A 16,444-nucleotide genomic window follows, 5' to 3' on the forward strand; every position below is an offset into this window, starting at 1 on the left:
TTGAATTAATGGTTTATAAATTTTCAAAATAAAGCACTTACCGTATTTCTTCTAGTTTTAATATTGCAAATTTAAATAATAAATGCCTTACGCTCTCCAGCTTTAAAAGCTGAGTAATTGTTTGTTTTCCTAAATGTGAAAACAATTATTTTTATTTATCTCACAAATGCTGTTACCATAAAATGGTAAAAAAAAAAAAAAAAATCATTGTCTCTGGTGTGTGAGAAAGTTGTAAAATATGTTGATTTGTTGCACAGACTGAATAAAACATTGGAGCTCTGTTGGGCATTTTTTTTGGTGAAATTCTTATTAATATTCTGTAGTTAAACTTAACAGATATGAACTCATTCCAGAAATTCTGAGCAAACCTAGAAAAGTCTCATTTGGATTCAGAGGATAAACAAAGAATTTCTGAAACAGCCTTTTTACATTTATTTGCTTAAACATCCACTTCTTTAATCACAACTTTATTATTTGTCTAAATTTAGCAATTATTTGTATTTTGTAGATACTGAAAGATAAATCCACACTCATTTCACTGCTTTTCTGGCATTTAGACCCTCTGATATCAAGGTTTGAAACCTGCTTAATTTTTTTTAGCTTTGCACAAAACTGGAAATTTGTTTACAATTCTTTGCAAGACGTTTTGTCACATGATCTCTTTGGCTCCAGACTTATTGATTCATGACCCTAAGTGGGGTCCTGATCCCCACTTTGGGGGAGCTAAAGGAGAGCTGATCCAAGTTGATGTAAATAAACAAAGATGCAGTGCATTTATCTGTGCAGTCGAATGGGTTGTGTTGTTTCAGGATTTATGACATTTGAGTTAAATATTTCTTACACAAAAGAGAAGAATGCAATAAAACAAACTAAACAGCGGAAATATTTCAATGGAAAAATTGAAGTTCGCCAAAACTGAGATCCTCTGGAGCAAGTCTGTCCTCACAGCTTCAGCTCTTTGATCATTGGCTGGCTCCGCAGGCCAAGCAGGAGGTTGTTCGCTGCCAGGGCAGACATGGCGTTACGGGTGCTGTAGGACGCACTTGCAATGTGTGGAAGAATCACTGCAGAAGAAAGTTAAGACATATGATTGACAGTAAGTGAGGAGAGCAATGAGAGTAATTCAAGCTGACTGCTTTGACAAACTCACCGCAGTTTTTGAGAGTAAAGAGTGGGTGGCTGGTGGGCAGGGGCTCAGGGACGGTGACGTCTAATCCAGCTCCGGCTATCTGCCCAGTGGACAGCGCTTCATACAAGTCCTCTTGATTTACCACCCCTCCTCTAATGTAGCAAAAATGCAGTATTTACTGACAGAAACCAACATGGACAATCAATTTGATTATTAAAAGCTTTAGAACACCATTATATACACTATATTTAGGGATTGTTGTGTACTGCCTGTTCTGAGGTCACTCGGTGTGTGTTGATGAATAACATTGGGGTACCTGCTGGTGTTGATGAAGATGGAGGTATTTTTCATTTTTGAGAAAAGGTTCGTGTTGCAGATCTCTTTGGTCTCCGGTGTTAGAGCACAGCATACCGACAAGAAATCTGACTGCTTTGCCAGCTCATCCAGTGTGACTTAAAGAATGAACAACATGAAAATCACAATATCATACAATGACTGATGTAGATGCAAATTAATACAGTCCCATCTATGTATTTCTATTAGTATGTTTAGACAGAGAAAACTTATGGGAACGTGGGACTACAAAGGGTGGGCACACAACCACCAGATGAAAATGTATTGCCTTGAACAAGTTTTCTATTGCTTCTATACTTCTATACTCAATGAAGAGTTGGCGTCTAAGCTTGCTACTAAGCACGGGGAGAGAATTCTACATGTTTTATGTCGTACTGCACACTGATTTTCTGCATTTTGATTTTCTTGAACATAATTATTTGGGACTGGATGTCTCCTGGTCTGTTTGTTGTTTGCATTTGGACTGCCGGTTCTGTTTGTGCAATTTACACGAAGGTCACATAGTTTTACCTCCACTTAGGGAATTGCTTGCTGAGCGATGTTGAAGAGTGAAAAAAGGCAAAACAAATTATTCTAATGAAACTGAAAAGCTGCAACTTTTGCATTTAAACAGAAGCCAATGTTTTTTTTACACAGGCATTATTCATTAGCTTATGTGGCAACACTCCAGGTACAGCTCCAAATGAATTCAATTTGAAATGCATTGCACAGAACCAGACCTCTACTTTCATAGCACTCTTTCTCCATAAGAAGGAGAAAGCAAATTAAATTCAATCATATTCAAAGTACAGGGAAAATATGAACTGTGAACTTAATTTACTATTCTTCGTAATGCTTAGCCTCCTCTCTCTCTTTGTTTTTTTGCAAAACTCCACTCCAAAGGCTTGAGGTATTATCCAGAAAAATACTTTGAAAAAATCCCTAAAGTGAAAACAGGCCATAAGTGCCAATGATCCACATATTACCATATTCAGCATTGATGGCCTTGGCCAACTCAGGTCTCGGAGCCACATCTGTGTAGATGAACTTTTTCACTTTGAAAGGTGCCAGCCGCTCAGCAATAGCCACACCTGGACAGCAAACAGAAGAAAACATCAGCGTGATGAGTATGGTGATTGTGAGATCATCTTATGTAAATTCGTTGTGTTACCTATTCTTCCAAGACCAAGAATTCCCACAGTGCTGTTGGCCAGCTCGTATCCACACAGCCACAGAGTTCTCCATGTGCCCCAGCCGCCGCTGACACAAGTTGCAGTTGAAGATGGTTGTTTAAATTTGACTTAACTGAACTTGGGAATATTTTCTAAAAAGATGTGTGCTGTGTGGATGAGCTTACGTCTTCGCTTCATGAGTTGCCTCTATGAGTCTCCTGGATGTTGCAAGCAGCAGAGCTACAGTTAACTCTGCAACTGCATCTGTCAGGACCTCAGGGGTGTAACCTACACGGATTCCTCTGTTGAGAGACACAAATGTACACAACTACATGAGCATGTTTCATTAAAATAAATCCCACAAAATGTATACATATAAGGACCTAACAATTAAATGTATTATAGGAAAAAAAACAGATCACCTTTTCTTCAGCTCCTCCAAGGATAAATGATCAAACCCCACTGACATAGTACTGACGACCTTCAGGTTTGAACCTATAGGAAAAACACATAACCACCATGCTTTTGTTTATGGATTCTGTAGTGTCTTGCAAACTGATCCACAGCCATTGAATCAGCCCTAGATAAGAGATAAAAATGTAGGGAACTTTAAAGCAGTGCTGTTATAAAACAATATCTAACAATTTGAGCAACTCATGTAGCACTGTTCAATTTTTCAACACAAAATAGTAAGAGGAGTGCACAGCTCCCAACCAACCAAAATATGGTTCTCAATCTCTGATGACAGGCCAATCAAGTTTGTGACATGGAAATTTGGGAAAAGGTTTGATGGATTTTTTTTTTTTACCCCTCTAGGAGGTCTTTTGTGGGCTCTAGTGTCCCTTATATGATAGTAGGCTGACAGGAAACGGGGGAAGACATGCAGCAAATGTCGTCAGGTCCGGGAGTCAAATCCGCGACGGCCACGTCGAGGACTCAAGGCCTCCAAATATGGGTCGCACTATCCCCTACGCCACCACGGCACACCCAAGGTTTGATGGATTTGAATGCTTTTACATACCTGCAGCATCCAACAATTCTGCATCAATCTTTTCAGTCAGCACGCAGAGGAGACCATCCACTCCTTTCACTTTCTGAAGCAGCTCTTTCCTCGGCACAGGGACGTCATCTGAGTCCCACAGCTCAAACTGCACCCTGTGTGAAGAGAACGCAAAGCAGAGCAGTTATTCGACAACTACTGAGGTTCTCAGAGCATCAAACACCACTCTGAGATTTTACTGATAATCTCCTATTTTGATGTAAATAAGATGCAACTGAGGCATATTAGTTATGAAATACATTGAAACACATTTATTCAGAAATGCTGTATGGACATAATATTCTATCTGCCATTTCTTTATCTTATTAAAGTGAAGGTAACCAATAGAAGTCCTCCAGCCTGTTGCAGGACTCCTTCCTGACTTACTGTCCAGAATCCTGGAGGATCTTCAGGCCTTCAGATGGGATCTGCCTAGTAACATAAACCCGTGGAAGGGTTGACATGTCCCTCTGTACTTTAGTTGTTGCACCACTGGTAAAACTCAAAGGAGCAACAGCAATCCTCTGTAGCCGACGTAGTGCCATGCGGCTGCTCAACATTGCCAGTAACTTGCAGATCTCTGTAAGGCGAGGTGTTTCTTTTGGAGTTTAGAGTCTTATTGCAGGGAGGCGTTCATTTCTGGCTGCAGTTTAGGAGGAGGTTCCCATGTGTGTTCGACCAATGTGATCAAAGGGAGGATGCCTCAGAGGTTTTGAGGTGAAGGGTAATTCTTTTTTTCCAGACCAAAAGAACATAATGTTTGTCCAGATTTCAGTGAAAATGAAATCTATTTGCATTGCAATGGGAATGGAAATCAAAACAGACACAAAAAGATCCGACCATTACACACGTTCAAACAATTATTTGGGTTTGTTAATTTTTTTTCCAAAAACAGTCCACCAAATTGAACTCAGTCAGATGTAAATGTTTCACTTGGCTGTTGACCTTTGTTTCTTTACACAGGAGAGTACCCAAACACATTCTGTTCTTCTGTCCAGCTCACCCTGGATCAGTGATGTCCTCCAAGTCTCCCAAGAGCAGTCTGTAAAACTTATGGTTTGTTTAGAAAATAGAAACAAACCTATTGAAATAAAAAGACAACATTTTTATTATAGTGCATTAAGAAAAATAGAAACAATCAGGATGAGGGGACGAAAGCCAGATTAAAAAATTATATTGATAAAAACTTGCAACAAAGGTGTATCATTATAAAAAAACCATCAGCCTGTTCATTTTTATTTGAGTTTTTCAGAACATGCTATGTTCTGAACGCAAACATAGCATGTTCTACAGACATGCTTACATGCTAATTACATAGCATGTAAGTAGTAGTTTATACTACTTACATACTATGTAAGTAGTATAAACATAAATGGGATACATGGGAAAAGCTTTCATATTAGGGGTAATGTGTTGCTATTAAACTATTGTATTTTATAGGGATATTATAAGAAAGACCAAGGCAAAATTTTGCATATTTGTGTAGTAAATAAAAAATATTTGAAATAAATTTTAATTGAAATAATTTCATATTTTGTGATTAAATACTTTATTAAAGACAAAGTTAATTAAAATCTTATATTAATATAATCATTTCACTTTGCTGTGATACAAGCTGCACACTATGAATTTGTTTGATCTGTCAGCCACTATCAGCTGTATGTCAGTGTTACACAGACGAGATGACTGGCCTGTTAATGTGCAGTTTAGCCTAACCACATCAGCCATAGAGACAGAGGCTGCAAACAGGAAATGATTTATGCTGCACCACACCTGAATAGAATAATTAGGTCATTAGTAAGGCTCTGGAGAACTGATCTACACAAGGAGGAGGTAATTAAGCCATTTTATTCCAGTGGTTTGTACCTGTGGCACATCTAAAAACTGCAGGACACCGGCTCTTGAGGACTGGAGTTTGACAGCTGTGATTTAAGTAATATTTTAGTAATTCTATTTCAGCATACAATATATGTTTTCGTTATTTATAACAGTTCTATTTAAATCATGAATTATGAACATGTTTATACAAAAAAAAACAATGATATTTTATTAAATTCGTGTGTTAATCATTTTGAGAAACATCAAAACAATCTGAACTTTCTCCCCCTCCAAAAACAGTCAGAAATGATCTACTAGGAAATCATTGGATATTTTGAGTCACGTGATCAGAGTAACCCGGAAGCACTTCTCGTTTTTAACCAGTCACAGCGATTCATTCGAAGCTACCCATCGCGCATACTGTCAGGTACAAGCTTATGCTTTTAAATTCTTATTATCGTAACAATTTTAGCAGCATATTTGACACACTATATTACGGAGGTTTTGTTTCCTTAAACAGTTGAATAATTTGGACAGTTTTGTGTCGCCTGGTGTTTCTGTTCCCACTTTTAACGAGTTTATGATGAGTCCTGTTCACCGGTACCTCACCGGGAGTGACACTCAGTGCTAATGTAGGAGCTAACGTTGAGTTTCAATCAGCAGTTATCTGTGTATTTTAATAAAGTACCGGTTTACTTTATTTTAATGTTTCACGGTTAAAGGGCCCTGGAGCCGAACACGTTGTTCTGACTCGAGGCTCAGAGCCGCGGCTACTGACAACCAGTTAGCCACGTAGCTAACCTGCAGTTGGGCGTTGGTTTAAAAACAGAGCAGCAAAATGCCACAAATGTCACGTTGTGTCTTCCTGTTTTAGAAAGAGTGGAGACTTTTGAAACGACCGAATCGTCACCCCTTCCCCTCTGAGCATGGCTGCAGACCTGATGGAAATTGACGACTCACTGTACAGGCAAGTGCAGTGCAGTGTGGTGATTCTCTCATTAATTAACCCGACAGCACAGATAACATGGCGTGGCAGTCGGGTCAGGATATGACGGCGCACTTCACCACACAGCAGTCCGTGATCCTCACCTTTTCTCACACTTTCTCCTTCTTCACGATCTCCTCCTGTTCAGCCGGCAGCGGTATGTGCTTGGAGACAGTGCTATGCACCAGATGGCCCAGTCCTCAGTCTTTCTCAGTGGAATGGGAGCACTGGGAGTAGAGATAGGTGGGCAGGGAAACTTTTTTTTTTTTTTTTTGTAAAAATTTTTTTTAATACGTGCATAACCATCACTAACTGCATTTGATTTTACTTTTGTGTTTCCTCAGCAAAGAACATAGTTCTGGCTGGTGTGAAGGTAGGTAGGATCTTGTACTGTCTAGTGCTCAACAAAATTGTACTATTATTGAGCACCAGAGTCAGATCTGAACCTTCCTAAGTCTCCGATTTTTGTTCATGTGTGTTTTGTTCAGTCTGTTACTCTTCACGACACCAAGAATTGTGAAACATGGGATCTGGGATGCAACTTCTTTATCCACAACGAGGATGTTCTGAGCCATAGAAGCAGGTAATGTGGACAGTAGTGATATGCGGTTTCAGTCACAAGTTTATATCCACTCATTACCTTGAATTTAATATTATATTTTGTCATTTTAAATGTACATTAAAGCTATTCATTTTTGCATTTAAGTTTATACATCAACAACTTAAATCAAAATTAAAGAGAACACTGATATTTGACCGCTTATCATATTAGAAAAGGTAGCGATTCATGAGTTTTCAGAAGGTTTCAGTGCAGGGGTTCTCCAGATGCTGAATGTTAGCATCTAGTGTTTTGTATCAATGTCCTATTGTGAAACCCACTTATGACCATTTTTTCAATTATTCAATTAATAATGACTGGAACGTGATAAGTTTTAATGTTTTTTTTTTTTTTCATCCTGTCATCATTTTTCCATTTCAATGTATTGTTTTGTTTTTTAGTTGTTTTATCTTCTTTGTATCACTTAAAACACTTTGAATTGCCCTGTTGCTGAAATGTGCTATACAAACAAAATCGGCCTGCCTTGGCTTTGATTCAAAAAATTTAATTTGGACTAGAAAGCATCAGCATTTAAAAATATCTTCTTAGTTAATGTTTTGACTTGGTGCCGCATTTCAAGAGAATTGTTTGACGTATTTCAAGTAAATGTTTAAAATACCACGTTATAGAAAATATGTTAAGTCAGTATTATGAGCCTTTTAGTTTTGTTGTTTGGAACTTAGTAGTAAGGCTTTGACTACCCACAGAATTTCCTAACCATAAAGAAAAGCAAACCAAAATATTTGTTTGAGTAGTTGCCATGATTTATTTTTTTTTATTCAGAAGCATGGCTTATTGGCCAAGTAACTTTAAACAAGATCTGCTCAATCATAATCTGAGGCAAGAGTCTAATATTACACATGTTAACTAAAATTAATACTTCTGTTTCAGGGTGGAGGCAGTGTGTCCTCGGGTTGCTGACTTAAACCCATATGTCCAAGTTGACATGTCCTCATTGCCCGTGGATGACAACACTGATCTAAGTTTTCTCAGAAAGTATCAAGTAAGTTAATATTTAAGAATCTTGTCTAAAAAAAAATAACCATTTGAATATGTTTCAGAAATCTAGTCTTAGAAAATAGCTGCTAAACACTCCTGCTTGTGATGAAGGAGCTGATTTGTAAATGCATGTGTGGGTACACTCGACCCACCTCCAGTGGTTGAGATTTTCCCTACTTTTTATGGGAAGTGCTATACGTTTTCTGGTTAAATTCACAGTAGTTTCTTGTGGAAGAAAGAAAGATAAATTAATTGCTTTACACTTTGTATTTCTAAGGTAATAAAATGTTGTTTGTTTCAGTACAAGATATTACCATAAAGGTTTAATCAAAGTATGTGAGAATTATCCGTTTTGACTCGTTATTAGTTAGTACTGTCAGTTTCCTAGTCCTTCAGTTTAACAACTCCAGGTCTTGACTCATTTAAATTAAATCAAGATTGTTCTCCTCTGTCTGCTGCAGACAGTTTCCTACGTTCAGTTCTTTACTGTTCTGTCTACTGCAGTGTGTGATTTTGACAGAGGCCAGTTTGAACCTACAGAAGAGAATAAATACATTCTGCCACTCACAGCAACCCCCCATCAGAGTAAGTTTTAACCCCATCAATATAACTTTGTTTGCTTTATATGTTTTCTGCTGCATTTTAAATAAACCCTGTTGCCTTGTTTTCACCAGTTCATCGGCTGTGACGCTTACGGCATCTGTGCACGCATTTTTTGTGACTTTGGGGAAACGTTCGAGGTGTCTGATCCCACAGGAGAAGAGCCCAAAGAAATTTTCATCCAAAGTATCACTCAGGTAGCGTTCATGCTGTTGTATTGTGTCCACACAAGAGGAAGTCCGGCTGATTCTGAACTTTATCCACTTAAAAACAAAAAATCTCATTGTAACTCAGAACAATCCTGGGATTGTAACCTGCATGGACAACCACCCCCATGGCTTACAGACAGGCCACAGTGTTATCTTCAGAGAGGTCCATGGGATGGTAGCACTCAATGGGACTGTACGGCAGGTCACAGGTATCGTCTTTCCTGAGTGGAACAGTTTTGGTGTTGAAATATTTAAAATGGGCAACAACAAAAAAAACTGAACACACTTGTAGTTTGACTGCTGGCATTGCTGTAGCTATGTCTACTGGATGATGTTGTATAACGGTAAACTAATAAAAGCTTTGTGTTTTATATTTTTGTGGCTGTGTGTGGTATCAGTACTTTCCCCTCACAGCTTTGAAATAGGAGATACATCACAACTTCAGCCCTATGCACATGGAGGCTTCTTTGTAATGGTGAAGACCCCTAAGACATATTCTTTTGTGAGTAAATATTTTACTCTCTAAATATTAACTTTGGACAAAAAAGGTGAACAGTAATTAAAAAACAACCTATTTACTCTATGCCTTTTATGTATTACAGGAAGCATTAGAGCGACAGCTTTGTGATCCTCAGGTTCTGATTCCAGACTTCAGTAAACCAGAGGTAAGAATGGAAAGGAAGCTGGGAAGTATATATCTCATATTGGTGAATTCAGGTGTGACTCTGCATTTAATGCCATTTTAAGATAGTGTGCACTTCTGTGTTAAATTAAATCATGTATTAAACAGTAACTAAGGTGATGCAGACCTGGATGAGCTGGAAATTAATATGACTGTGATTCGTATGCTGATGAGTCAGTCTCTATACAGTTGGTTTACAAAAATGTTGGAAAGTTTGGACTTGGATTTATCTGGATAAGTATTTCAGAAGAAATCAGAATATGAAAAATATAAAATTTGTTGCTAAAATGTGGGTAAACCAGAAGAGAATCGCTTCATGCTTCAGTAATGGTGAAAGAAAAGTGATGCATTTATGAACACTAGGGATATGCTTCTCTGATCTGTAGCCAATGTGCCAAATGATCTAATGCATTTTAGATTAGATGAAAAAAGAAATGCCATACATCCTCATCCATCTTGATGCACTGATTAAACTGGTCTTGTCCAGTAATCTTAGTTCACATTTTTAAAAACCTCACTGACAATCGACGGAAACAATGTCCATTCGTCCATCGAACATCCTTTTCTCAACCTGCAAAACAAGCTAAACCAAACTAAGCTGAGCCTGGTGTTTGTGCTTTAATTACATTTTTGTTTTCTACCCATCAGGCTCCGCTACAAATCCACGCTGCCATGCTGGCTCTGGATAACTTCCAGGTCAAGCACTGTAGACTTCCTAACATTGGGTAAACAAACTTTCTCTGGGGGTTTTTTTCTACCTCCACTGTGATTTCCTGCTCTACATTCTGTAATTCAGGTTTATGATAAAAAAAACGAATGTAAAAAATGCACAAAGAGAGATAATAAATTGTTATGCTTTCATCATCATCAGGTGCTTACAGGATGCTGAGGTTTTACTAAACCTGACTGAGGAAGTGAATACAACACTTTTGAACAAAGTGAGCTTTTAGTTCTTTTTTTAGATTCTCAATAATGCATTCTGATTCATTATCAGCTATCTTTCTTCTTGTTTCAACCTCCTTCATCGTAGGTTCCTGTAAATGCTGAGGTGGTGCGCTGTCTGTCTCGGACGGCCAGGGGAACCCTTCCTCCGTTAGCTGCTGCTGTGGGAGGAATAGCGAGTCAGGAAGTTCTCAAGGCCATTACAGGGAAATTTGCTCCACTGCAGCAATGGGTAGGAGATTATTTCAGAGGCCAAAAGGATCTTACTGACAACTCGCCCTGAAGGTATACTCAAATTCTTTGTTAATTTGACCCGTTCCTCTCCAATTGTTCAGTTTTACCTCGATACCATCGAGCTGGTCAGACCTCTTCAGTCTCTTGCTGTTGAGGAGTTTTTCCCTCGAGGTGACCGCTATGATGGATTACGAGCCTGCATTGGTGAATCATTGTGTCTTGAACTACACAAGCTCAGGGTTTTTATGGTAGGCTCTGGATTTATCAATATTATTGCATTAATTGCAGGATGTTTGTGCCAAATAATCCTTAATTGTTTCTCTTTCTAAGGTCGGCTGTGGTGCCATAGGCTGTGAAATGCTGAAAAACTTTGCCCTCCTTGGCGTCGGATTGGCAAAAAGCTCTGGAGAGGTGGGCGTCTTCACATCACCCCTCTTCTTTCTGAACGCATTGCCTTCATCTGCTTATGTAATACAGCTTTGGTGAATATATATTTTTTGTGTCGCATCCAAGGTTTGCGTCACAGACCCAGACCTCATAGAAAAGTCTAACCTGAACAGGCAGTTCCTCTTCAGACCCCATCACATACAGGTTAACGGATGTCACCTTTATAGTTTCTACATGAACTAATATCAGAAGCTAAATTAATTTAACTCCTTGCCCCGCCTTTGCTGTCTCAGAAGCCAAAAAGTACCACAGCAGCAGGCGCCACTCTTGACATCAACCCAGAGCTGCAGGTGGATGCTCACCTAAACAAGGTGTGTCCAGCTTCTGAAAACATCTACAGCGACTCCTTCTACTCCTCCATGAACATAGTGGTTACTGCGCTGGACAACGTGGAGGCGAGGAGATACGTGGACAGGTTGGTTTGAACTACAATCCATTTTTAAAGGAAAGGAAATGGTTTGTACATAGCAGCTAATATCCACTATACTTTTGTCCGTTTATTTCTTGCGTATTACTAAACACACACCGCTGAGACATTTTGAAGATATTTTCAAGGTTTTAGCTAATTTTGATGTATATTTAAGAGCTACAAATAAAATACACATGACTTTTTCTTTCTGCTGCCTTAAAAGGATCCATGATTAGCTGTGACAACAGCTTTTTTTTTTTTGTGGGCTCTAGTGTCCCTTTTTCAAAGTAGGCTGACAGGAAAGGGGGGAAGACATGCGGTAAACGTCGTCGGGTCCGGGAGTCGATGTTGCCTCTGAATGTGGGTCGCGCTAACCCCACCGCCACCACGGCACGCCCCGAAATTGTTCAATTTTAAATGTAATATTTTTTTCATGTTGCATTTCCAGCCGCTGCGTGTCCAATCAGAGACCTTTCTTGGACTCAGGCACCATGGGAACTAAAGGACACACTGAGATCATTGTTCCAAGCTTAACAGAGTCATACAACAGCCATGTGAGTATTATTTCCTGGTCATGTTTGTTTTGTGTTTTATGTTCTGAACCATCTGTTTTTCCTCTCAGAGGGACCCCCCTGAGGAGGAGATCCCGTTCTGCACCCTCAAGTCTTTCCCTTCGGTTATAGAGCATACCATCCAGTGGGCCAGAGACAAGGTCTCACCTCAATGAATCTGATCATTATTTTGCTACTGAGACTATTGTCTAATGCTTTTTGTTGTGATTTTCTGGTGTAGTTTGAGAGCTCCTTCTTCCATAAACCCTCCATTTACGACTCATTCTGGCAGACACACCCTTCACCTGATGTTGTGCTGCAGGTGAGATTTAATGCTGCACCCGTTGTTTTCGTGGTCGTTTAGCATCACTGTAAATCTCTGTGCTGTGTGTGTGTGTAGAGGATGCAGGAGGGGGAAAGTCTGGAGGGATCCTTTCAGGTCATTAAGCTGCTAAGCAGACGTCCTGGTCAGTGGAAGCAGTGTATCCACATTGCCCGTCTGAAGTTTGAAAAGTATTTCAAAAGAAAGGTGTCTGGTCTCGACCTATAGATGCATATGAATGTTTATAAAGAGGTTAAAATGGAGAGGCATTTTAACCCTAATATTGTTTTTGTGCTGCTTACTATCCAGGCCCTGCAGCTCTTGCACTCATTTCCTCTGGAAACGAGATTAAAAGATGGAAGTGAGTTTTTGTGGCTTTTCTTTCTTTATTAAAATAAAAATATTAAATGCATCTACAGAAAAACATATCTCACACTTTGTGCTTTAACAGGTTTGTTTTGGCAGTCCCCAAAAAGACCCCCCACACCTATTGATTTTGACTTGAAAGACCCATTGTGAGTAGACTTTTGTGTGTTTTCTTTATATATTTCATTTCTGTCATCAAAGCCTCACCCTCTTTTTTTTTTTTTTTTTTTCCCCCACCTCAATCAGGCACTTCACCTTCATCGTCAGCACTGCCCGTCTCTATGCCGAGGTTTATAATATCGCCTACTCAGAAAACGTAGGTCACATACATTTGTGCTTGTATTGTCAAACAAATGTAATTTAAATGTAATCGCTGACTGCCTGGACTTTTTTGGTCATCAGGATCTTTCTGAGGACACTGTGACCAGGATTCTTTCTGATGTCAAAATTCCTGAGTACAGACCCTCAGAGAAAGTAGGTTATGCTTCTTAGCTAGCTTCTCCATTTCTGTCTGTTAAAATAACCGATAATTTATCTTTGCTCTGTTGTTAGTGTATAGAGACGGATGAGACTGCTAGGAAGCCCGACTCGACAAAGATGCCTCTAAGCAGCGAAGAGGAGAGGGAAGCCATTATGCAGCTTGAGCAGGCCATCGTCACAAACAAGGTCACACCAGGTGTGCAGACAAACTTCATTCAGCTGATGTGCAAAATGAAAGATGCTTCCTCCTGTTGTTTTGATCACATCCAGTTTTGTTTTTTTTTTCTTTCTCTTCTTTTTGCAGAAGGATTACAGATGAGGCCCCTTCAGTTTGAAAAAGACGACGACAACAACGGTCACATAGACTTTGTCACGTCGGCCTCCTCCATCCGAGCCCGGATGTACTCCATCGAGCCGGCAGACAGACTGAAGACAAAACGCATCGCTGGGAAGATCATCCCCGCCATCGCTACAGCAACCGCTGCCGTGGCGGGACTGGTGAGTAAGCTGAAAGGTATTCAAAGTAAACCTGAAAAGTATATGTGTTTAAAGCTGCTGAAGTAATTTAATTATTTGAGCAAACTTGAACTTGAGTTGAGTTCTTGTTTGCTCTAATAAACACTTAACCTTCATGCCTTGCATCTGAATTGAGTATTTTTCGTAAATTTAAATTTGGCTGAATGGTGACAGCATGGTTATTATTTTTAATGATATAGGTGGCACTGGAGTTGATCAAGGTGGTCGGTGGATACGGATTTGAATCTTTCAAGAACTGCTTCTTTAACTTGGCCATTCCAGTAGTGGTGCTCACGGAGCCCGCCCCAGTTAAACGGACTCCCATCAGGTAGAAGCATCAGTAGATTTCCTCCATCATGCACACATTACCACCATGGTGATAAACTTAGAAATCACAACATAAGCATTTTTGCTAATACAGGATGTTACCCTTTAATGAATCTTTTAATCTCACCTCTTCATTCACACCAGTTTTTGCTAAGGTACTGAATGTGACATCTTTTCCAGGAACAACATCTTCTTTTCTATTTGGGACTGTTGGACTATCTTCGGCCACGAGGATTTCACTCTCTCTGACTTCATGAATGCAGTGAGGGTGAGACATTCTTTTGCATAATTCAGCTCTGTCTCAGTAGTTGCAACTTTACTTTTAAAGCCCAACAAATATTTTCAAACTCAACATGCAGCCATCGTCCTTCTCCTGCCTGATACAAAGTTTAAGATTTTGACCCATTCTGATTTTTTTTTTCCTATTCAAAGGAATATTGAGCAGAAAAGAAACATCAGATAATTTTTAATTGCACAGAAAATAAAGTAATATTTAAGTGATGCATTTATAAACTAAATCTGGAGGCATTTCTTAGTTTTCATGCATTATTGAATGGGGGAGATGGAAAATCAATATAGGAACAATTGTCTGATTGAGATCTCTTGGCTGATTTAGTGTTTCAATACTTTGCAGTTACTCATTTTCAAACATAATAAATTTGACAATTTCATGTTTTTGTAGGAAAAGTACGGGATTGAACCGAGCATGGTTGTCCATGGTGTAAAGATGCTCTATGTTCCTGTGATGCCTGGACATTCAAAGAGACTCAAGCTGACGTAAAGACTTGACTCCTAAAATGTTTCTATTTTACAATATTCTTTCTTTAAAGCTTTTATCCTCCGTCTCCCGCAGGATGCAGAAGCTTATCAAGCCATCGGCGGCCCGTCGCTATGTCGACCTCACCGTATCATTCGCTCCAGAATCAGACGGAGACGAGGACCTCCCTGGTCCTCCTGTCAGGTACCACTTCAGCCCGGAGAGTAAGGCACCCTGACAGCTCCAGAGACGTCGCCCTCAAAAACCTATGGTGTCCTTATTTCTCTTACTTCAAGCACTCTGTTATACTCCTCCTCCCTTCCCCCTCTCCATCAAGAACAGAAGCCTGGTGGGGACAAGAGTTTTCCCTTCAGGTTTTGATTTGACTACGGTAAAACTCCCGGCCCCAGCACAGCCCCACTACCATCTCCCCTCCCGTCTCCAGAGCTTCATGCAGCAAGACAGACAGGCGTTCTTGCTGCACAAATAGCCAGGAAGTTAAAGCTGCTTAAGTAGCACTTATTATTGTACCTCTCTGTACATATGTTCTGGTTTTTACTCTGAAATGCACAGCTGTGCCTGTGTTGATGCCTTAAATGATTTTTTTTTCTTCTGATAGCCAATTTCTTCATCTGCCTGGCTCAGTTAATCCTTCCCCTCATTACTTCACCTTACTCTATAGAAATCAACTGTTGGCCACTCTTGTGTTCATAGAAACAGATCAAGCTGTTGTATAGTTAAAGGGGTCCAATAAGCCAGTGACAAAATGACCAAAGATGCTGACTATAAATGTGTCTCCAGATGATTGTTCTTTTCGGGTCATAAAAACAATGGTGACATCACAACAGTGTTTTAAGAAAGATGACCATCATCTACACCCCCCTGTGCTTTGTCACTGGAAGATAATTTTACCACACTGCATTTCAATCAAACGATGCAACTGATGTGAGGAGCCAGTAACACTCAAATGTAGCTGCTGGTCTTGCCCATCTCATTATTTTCTTTTCTAATGACTGCACTGACGGTGTCCTCCGTGTTAGAAAGTAAAGTCCTTTGGGTAAAGATGAGCAGATGTTTTCATACTTTGTTTTAAACACATTTTTCTGGAATATATTGTTCCTCTTTATCATTGTTCATAGATGTTTTCATGAGACATGTATTTATTTACTTGTTACTAATTTTTTGTGTCAAACTGAGCCTCGTGTTGATGAGCTCTGTTGAGTCATGGTGCACTGGTTAATTGTTGGCGATGAGCTGAAACCATTTGTGTATTTACTCCTGTTTTGTTCCAGTTGGAGGCTGCATCAAAGGACTTTGAAATTGCTTATATTTGAAGGCATATCTTAGTGGTTCTGAATGGAGTTCCAACTTGATTAAAAACTTGGGAGGATGAAGTCAAAGGTTGTCTGCTTTTTAATGAAAATACTGACCTGAAAACAGTTCGGAGATTGGTTGTGTTCTCATTCATCCATTTAACGTTTTTTGTTTTAAACGAGAAATGTCTATTGGACTTTATAAGTATAAGACAA

The 16,444-nt window shown here is 39.4% G+C and overlaps 2 protein-coding genes across 2 annotated transcripts; one reads left to right on the top strand and one right to left on the bottom strand.

Annotated features, from left to right (window-relative positions):
- Nucleotides 1–408: 408 nt before the first annotated feature.
- grhprb (glyoxylate reductase/hydroxypyruvate reductase b) lies at nt 409–4,292 on the bottom strand. Its single transcript, XM_028018519.1, has 9 exons — nt 4,061–4,292; nt 3,656–3,789; nt 3,057–3,129; nt 2,820–2,936; nt 2,634–2,722; nt 2,449–2,553; nt 1,446–1,581; nt 1,151–1,281; nt 409–1,064 (listed from the first exon to the last, which is right to left on the bottom strand). Exons 1-9 carry the CDS (start codon nt 4,231–4,233, stop codon nt 943–945), a joined length of 1,080 nt encoding a protein of 359 aa, XP_027874320.1. The 5' UTR covers nt 4,234–4,292; the 3' UTR covers nt 409–942.
- A 1,531-nt stretch (nt 4,293–5,823) lies between these two features.
- uba6 (ubiquitin like modifier activating enzyme 6) lies at nt 5,824–16,315 on the top strand. Its single transcript, XM_028016748.1, has 32 exons — nt 5,824–5,918; nt 6,366–6,458; nt 6,625–6,719; nt 6,821–6,849; nt 6,965–7,059; nt 7,966–8,077; nt 8,578–8,658; nt 8,748–8,870; nt 8,968–9,091; nt 9,281–9,384; nt 9,485–9,547; nt 10,213–10,289; nt 10,436–10,502; nt 10,595–10,738; nt 10,842–10,988; nt 11,071–11,151; nt 11,254–11,331; nt 11,421–11,602; nt 12,045–12,150; nt 12,219–12,308; nt 12,389–12,469; nt 12,548–12,676; nt 12,779–12,830; nt 12,921–12,984; nt 13,082–13,151; nt 13,238–13,309; nt 13,388–13,511; nt 13,620–13,813; nt 14,032–14,159; nt 14,339–14,426; nt 14,841–14,935; nt 15,012–16,315. Exons 2-32 carry the CDS (start codon nt 6,418–6,420, stop codon nt 15,151–15,153), a joined length of 3,078 nt encoding a protein of 1,025 aa, XP_027872549.1. The 5' UTR covers nt 5,824–5,918; nt 6,366–6,417; the 3' UTR covers nt 15,154–16,315.
- The last annotated feature ends 129 nt before the right edge of the window (nt 16,316–16,444 follow it).

The sequence above is a fragment of the Xiphophorus couchianus genome, chromosome 5 (assembly GCF_001444195.1).
Source record: "Xiphophorus couchianus chromosome 5, X_couchianus-1.0, whole genome shotgun sequence".
Lineage (NCBI taxonomy): Eukaryota > Metazoa > Chordata > Actinopteri > Cyprinodontiformes > Poeciliidae > Xiphophorus > Xiphophorus couchianus.

Bases quoted from the DNA above. Each gene is read 5' to 3' on its own strand.
- uba6 (XM_028016748.1), top strand. From the start codon at position 6,418: ATGGCTGCAGACCTGATGGAAATTGACGACTCACTGTACAG. The intron at 10,989-11,070 runs GTAGGCTCTGGA...TCTCTTTCTAAG, and splicing joins ACAAGCTCAGGGTTTTTATG to GTCGGCTGTGGTGCCATAGG. The intron at 13,512-13,619 runs GTGTGCAGACAA...TTCTTTTTGCAG, and splicing joins CACAAACAAGGTCACACCAG to AAGGATTACAGATGAGGCCC.
- grhprb (XM_028018519.1), bottom strand. From the start codon at position 4,233: ATGTTGAGCAGCCGCATGGCACTACGTCGGCTACAGAGGATTGCTGTT. The intron at 3,130-3,655 runs GTATGTAAAAGC...TTTTTCCTATAG, and splicing joins AGAATTGTTGGATGCTGCAG to GTTCAAACCTGAAGGTCGTC. The intron at 2,723-2,819 runs GTAAGCTCATCC...AACTTGTGTCAG, and splicing joins GCAACTCATGAAGCGAAGAC to CGGCGGCTGGGGCACATGGA.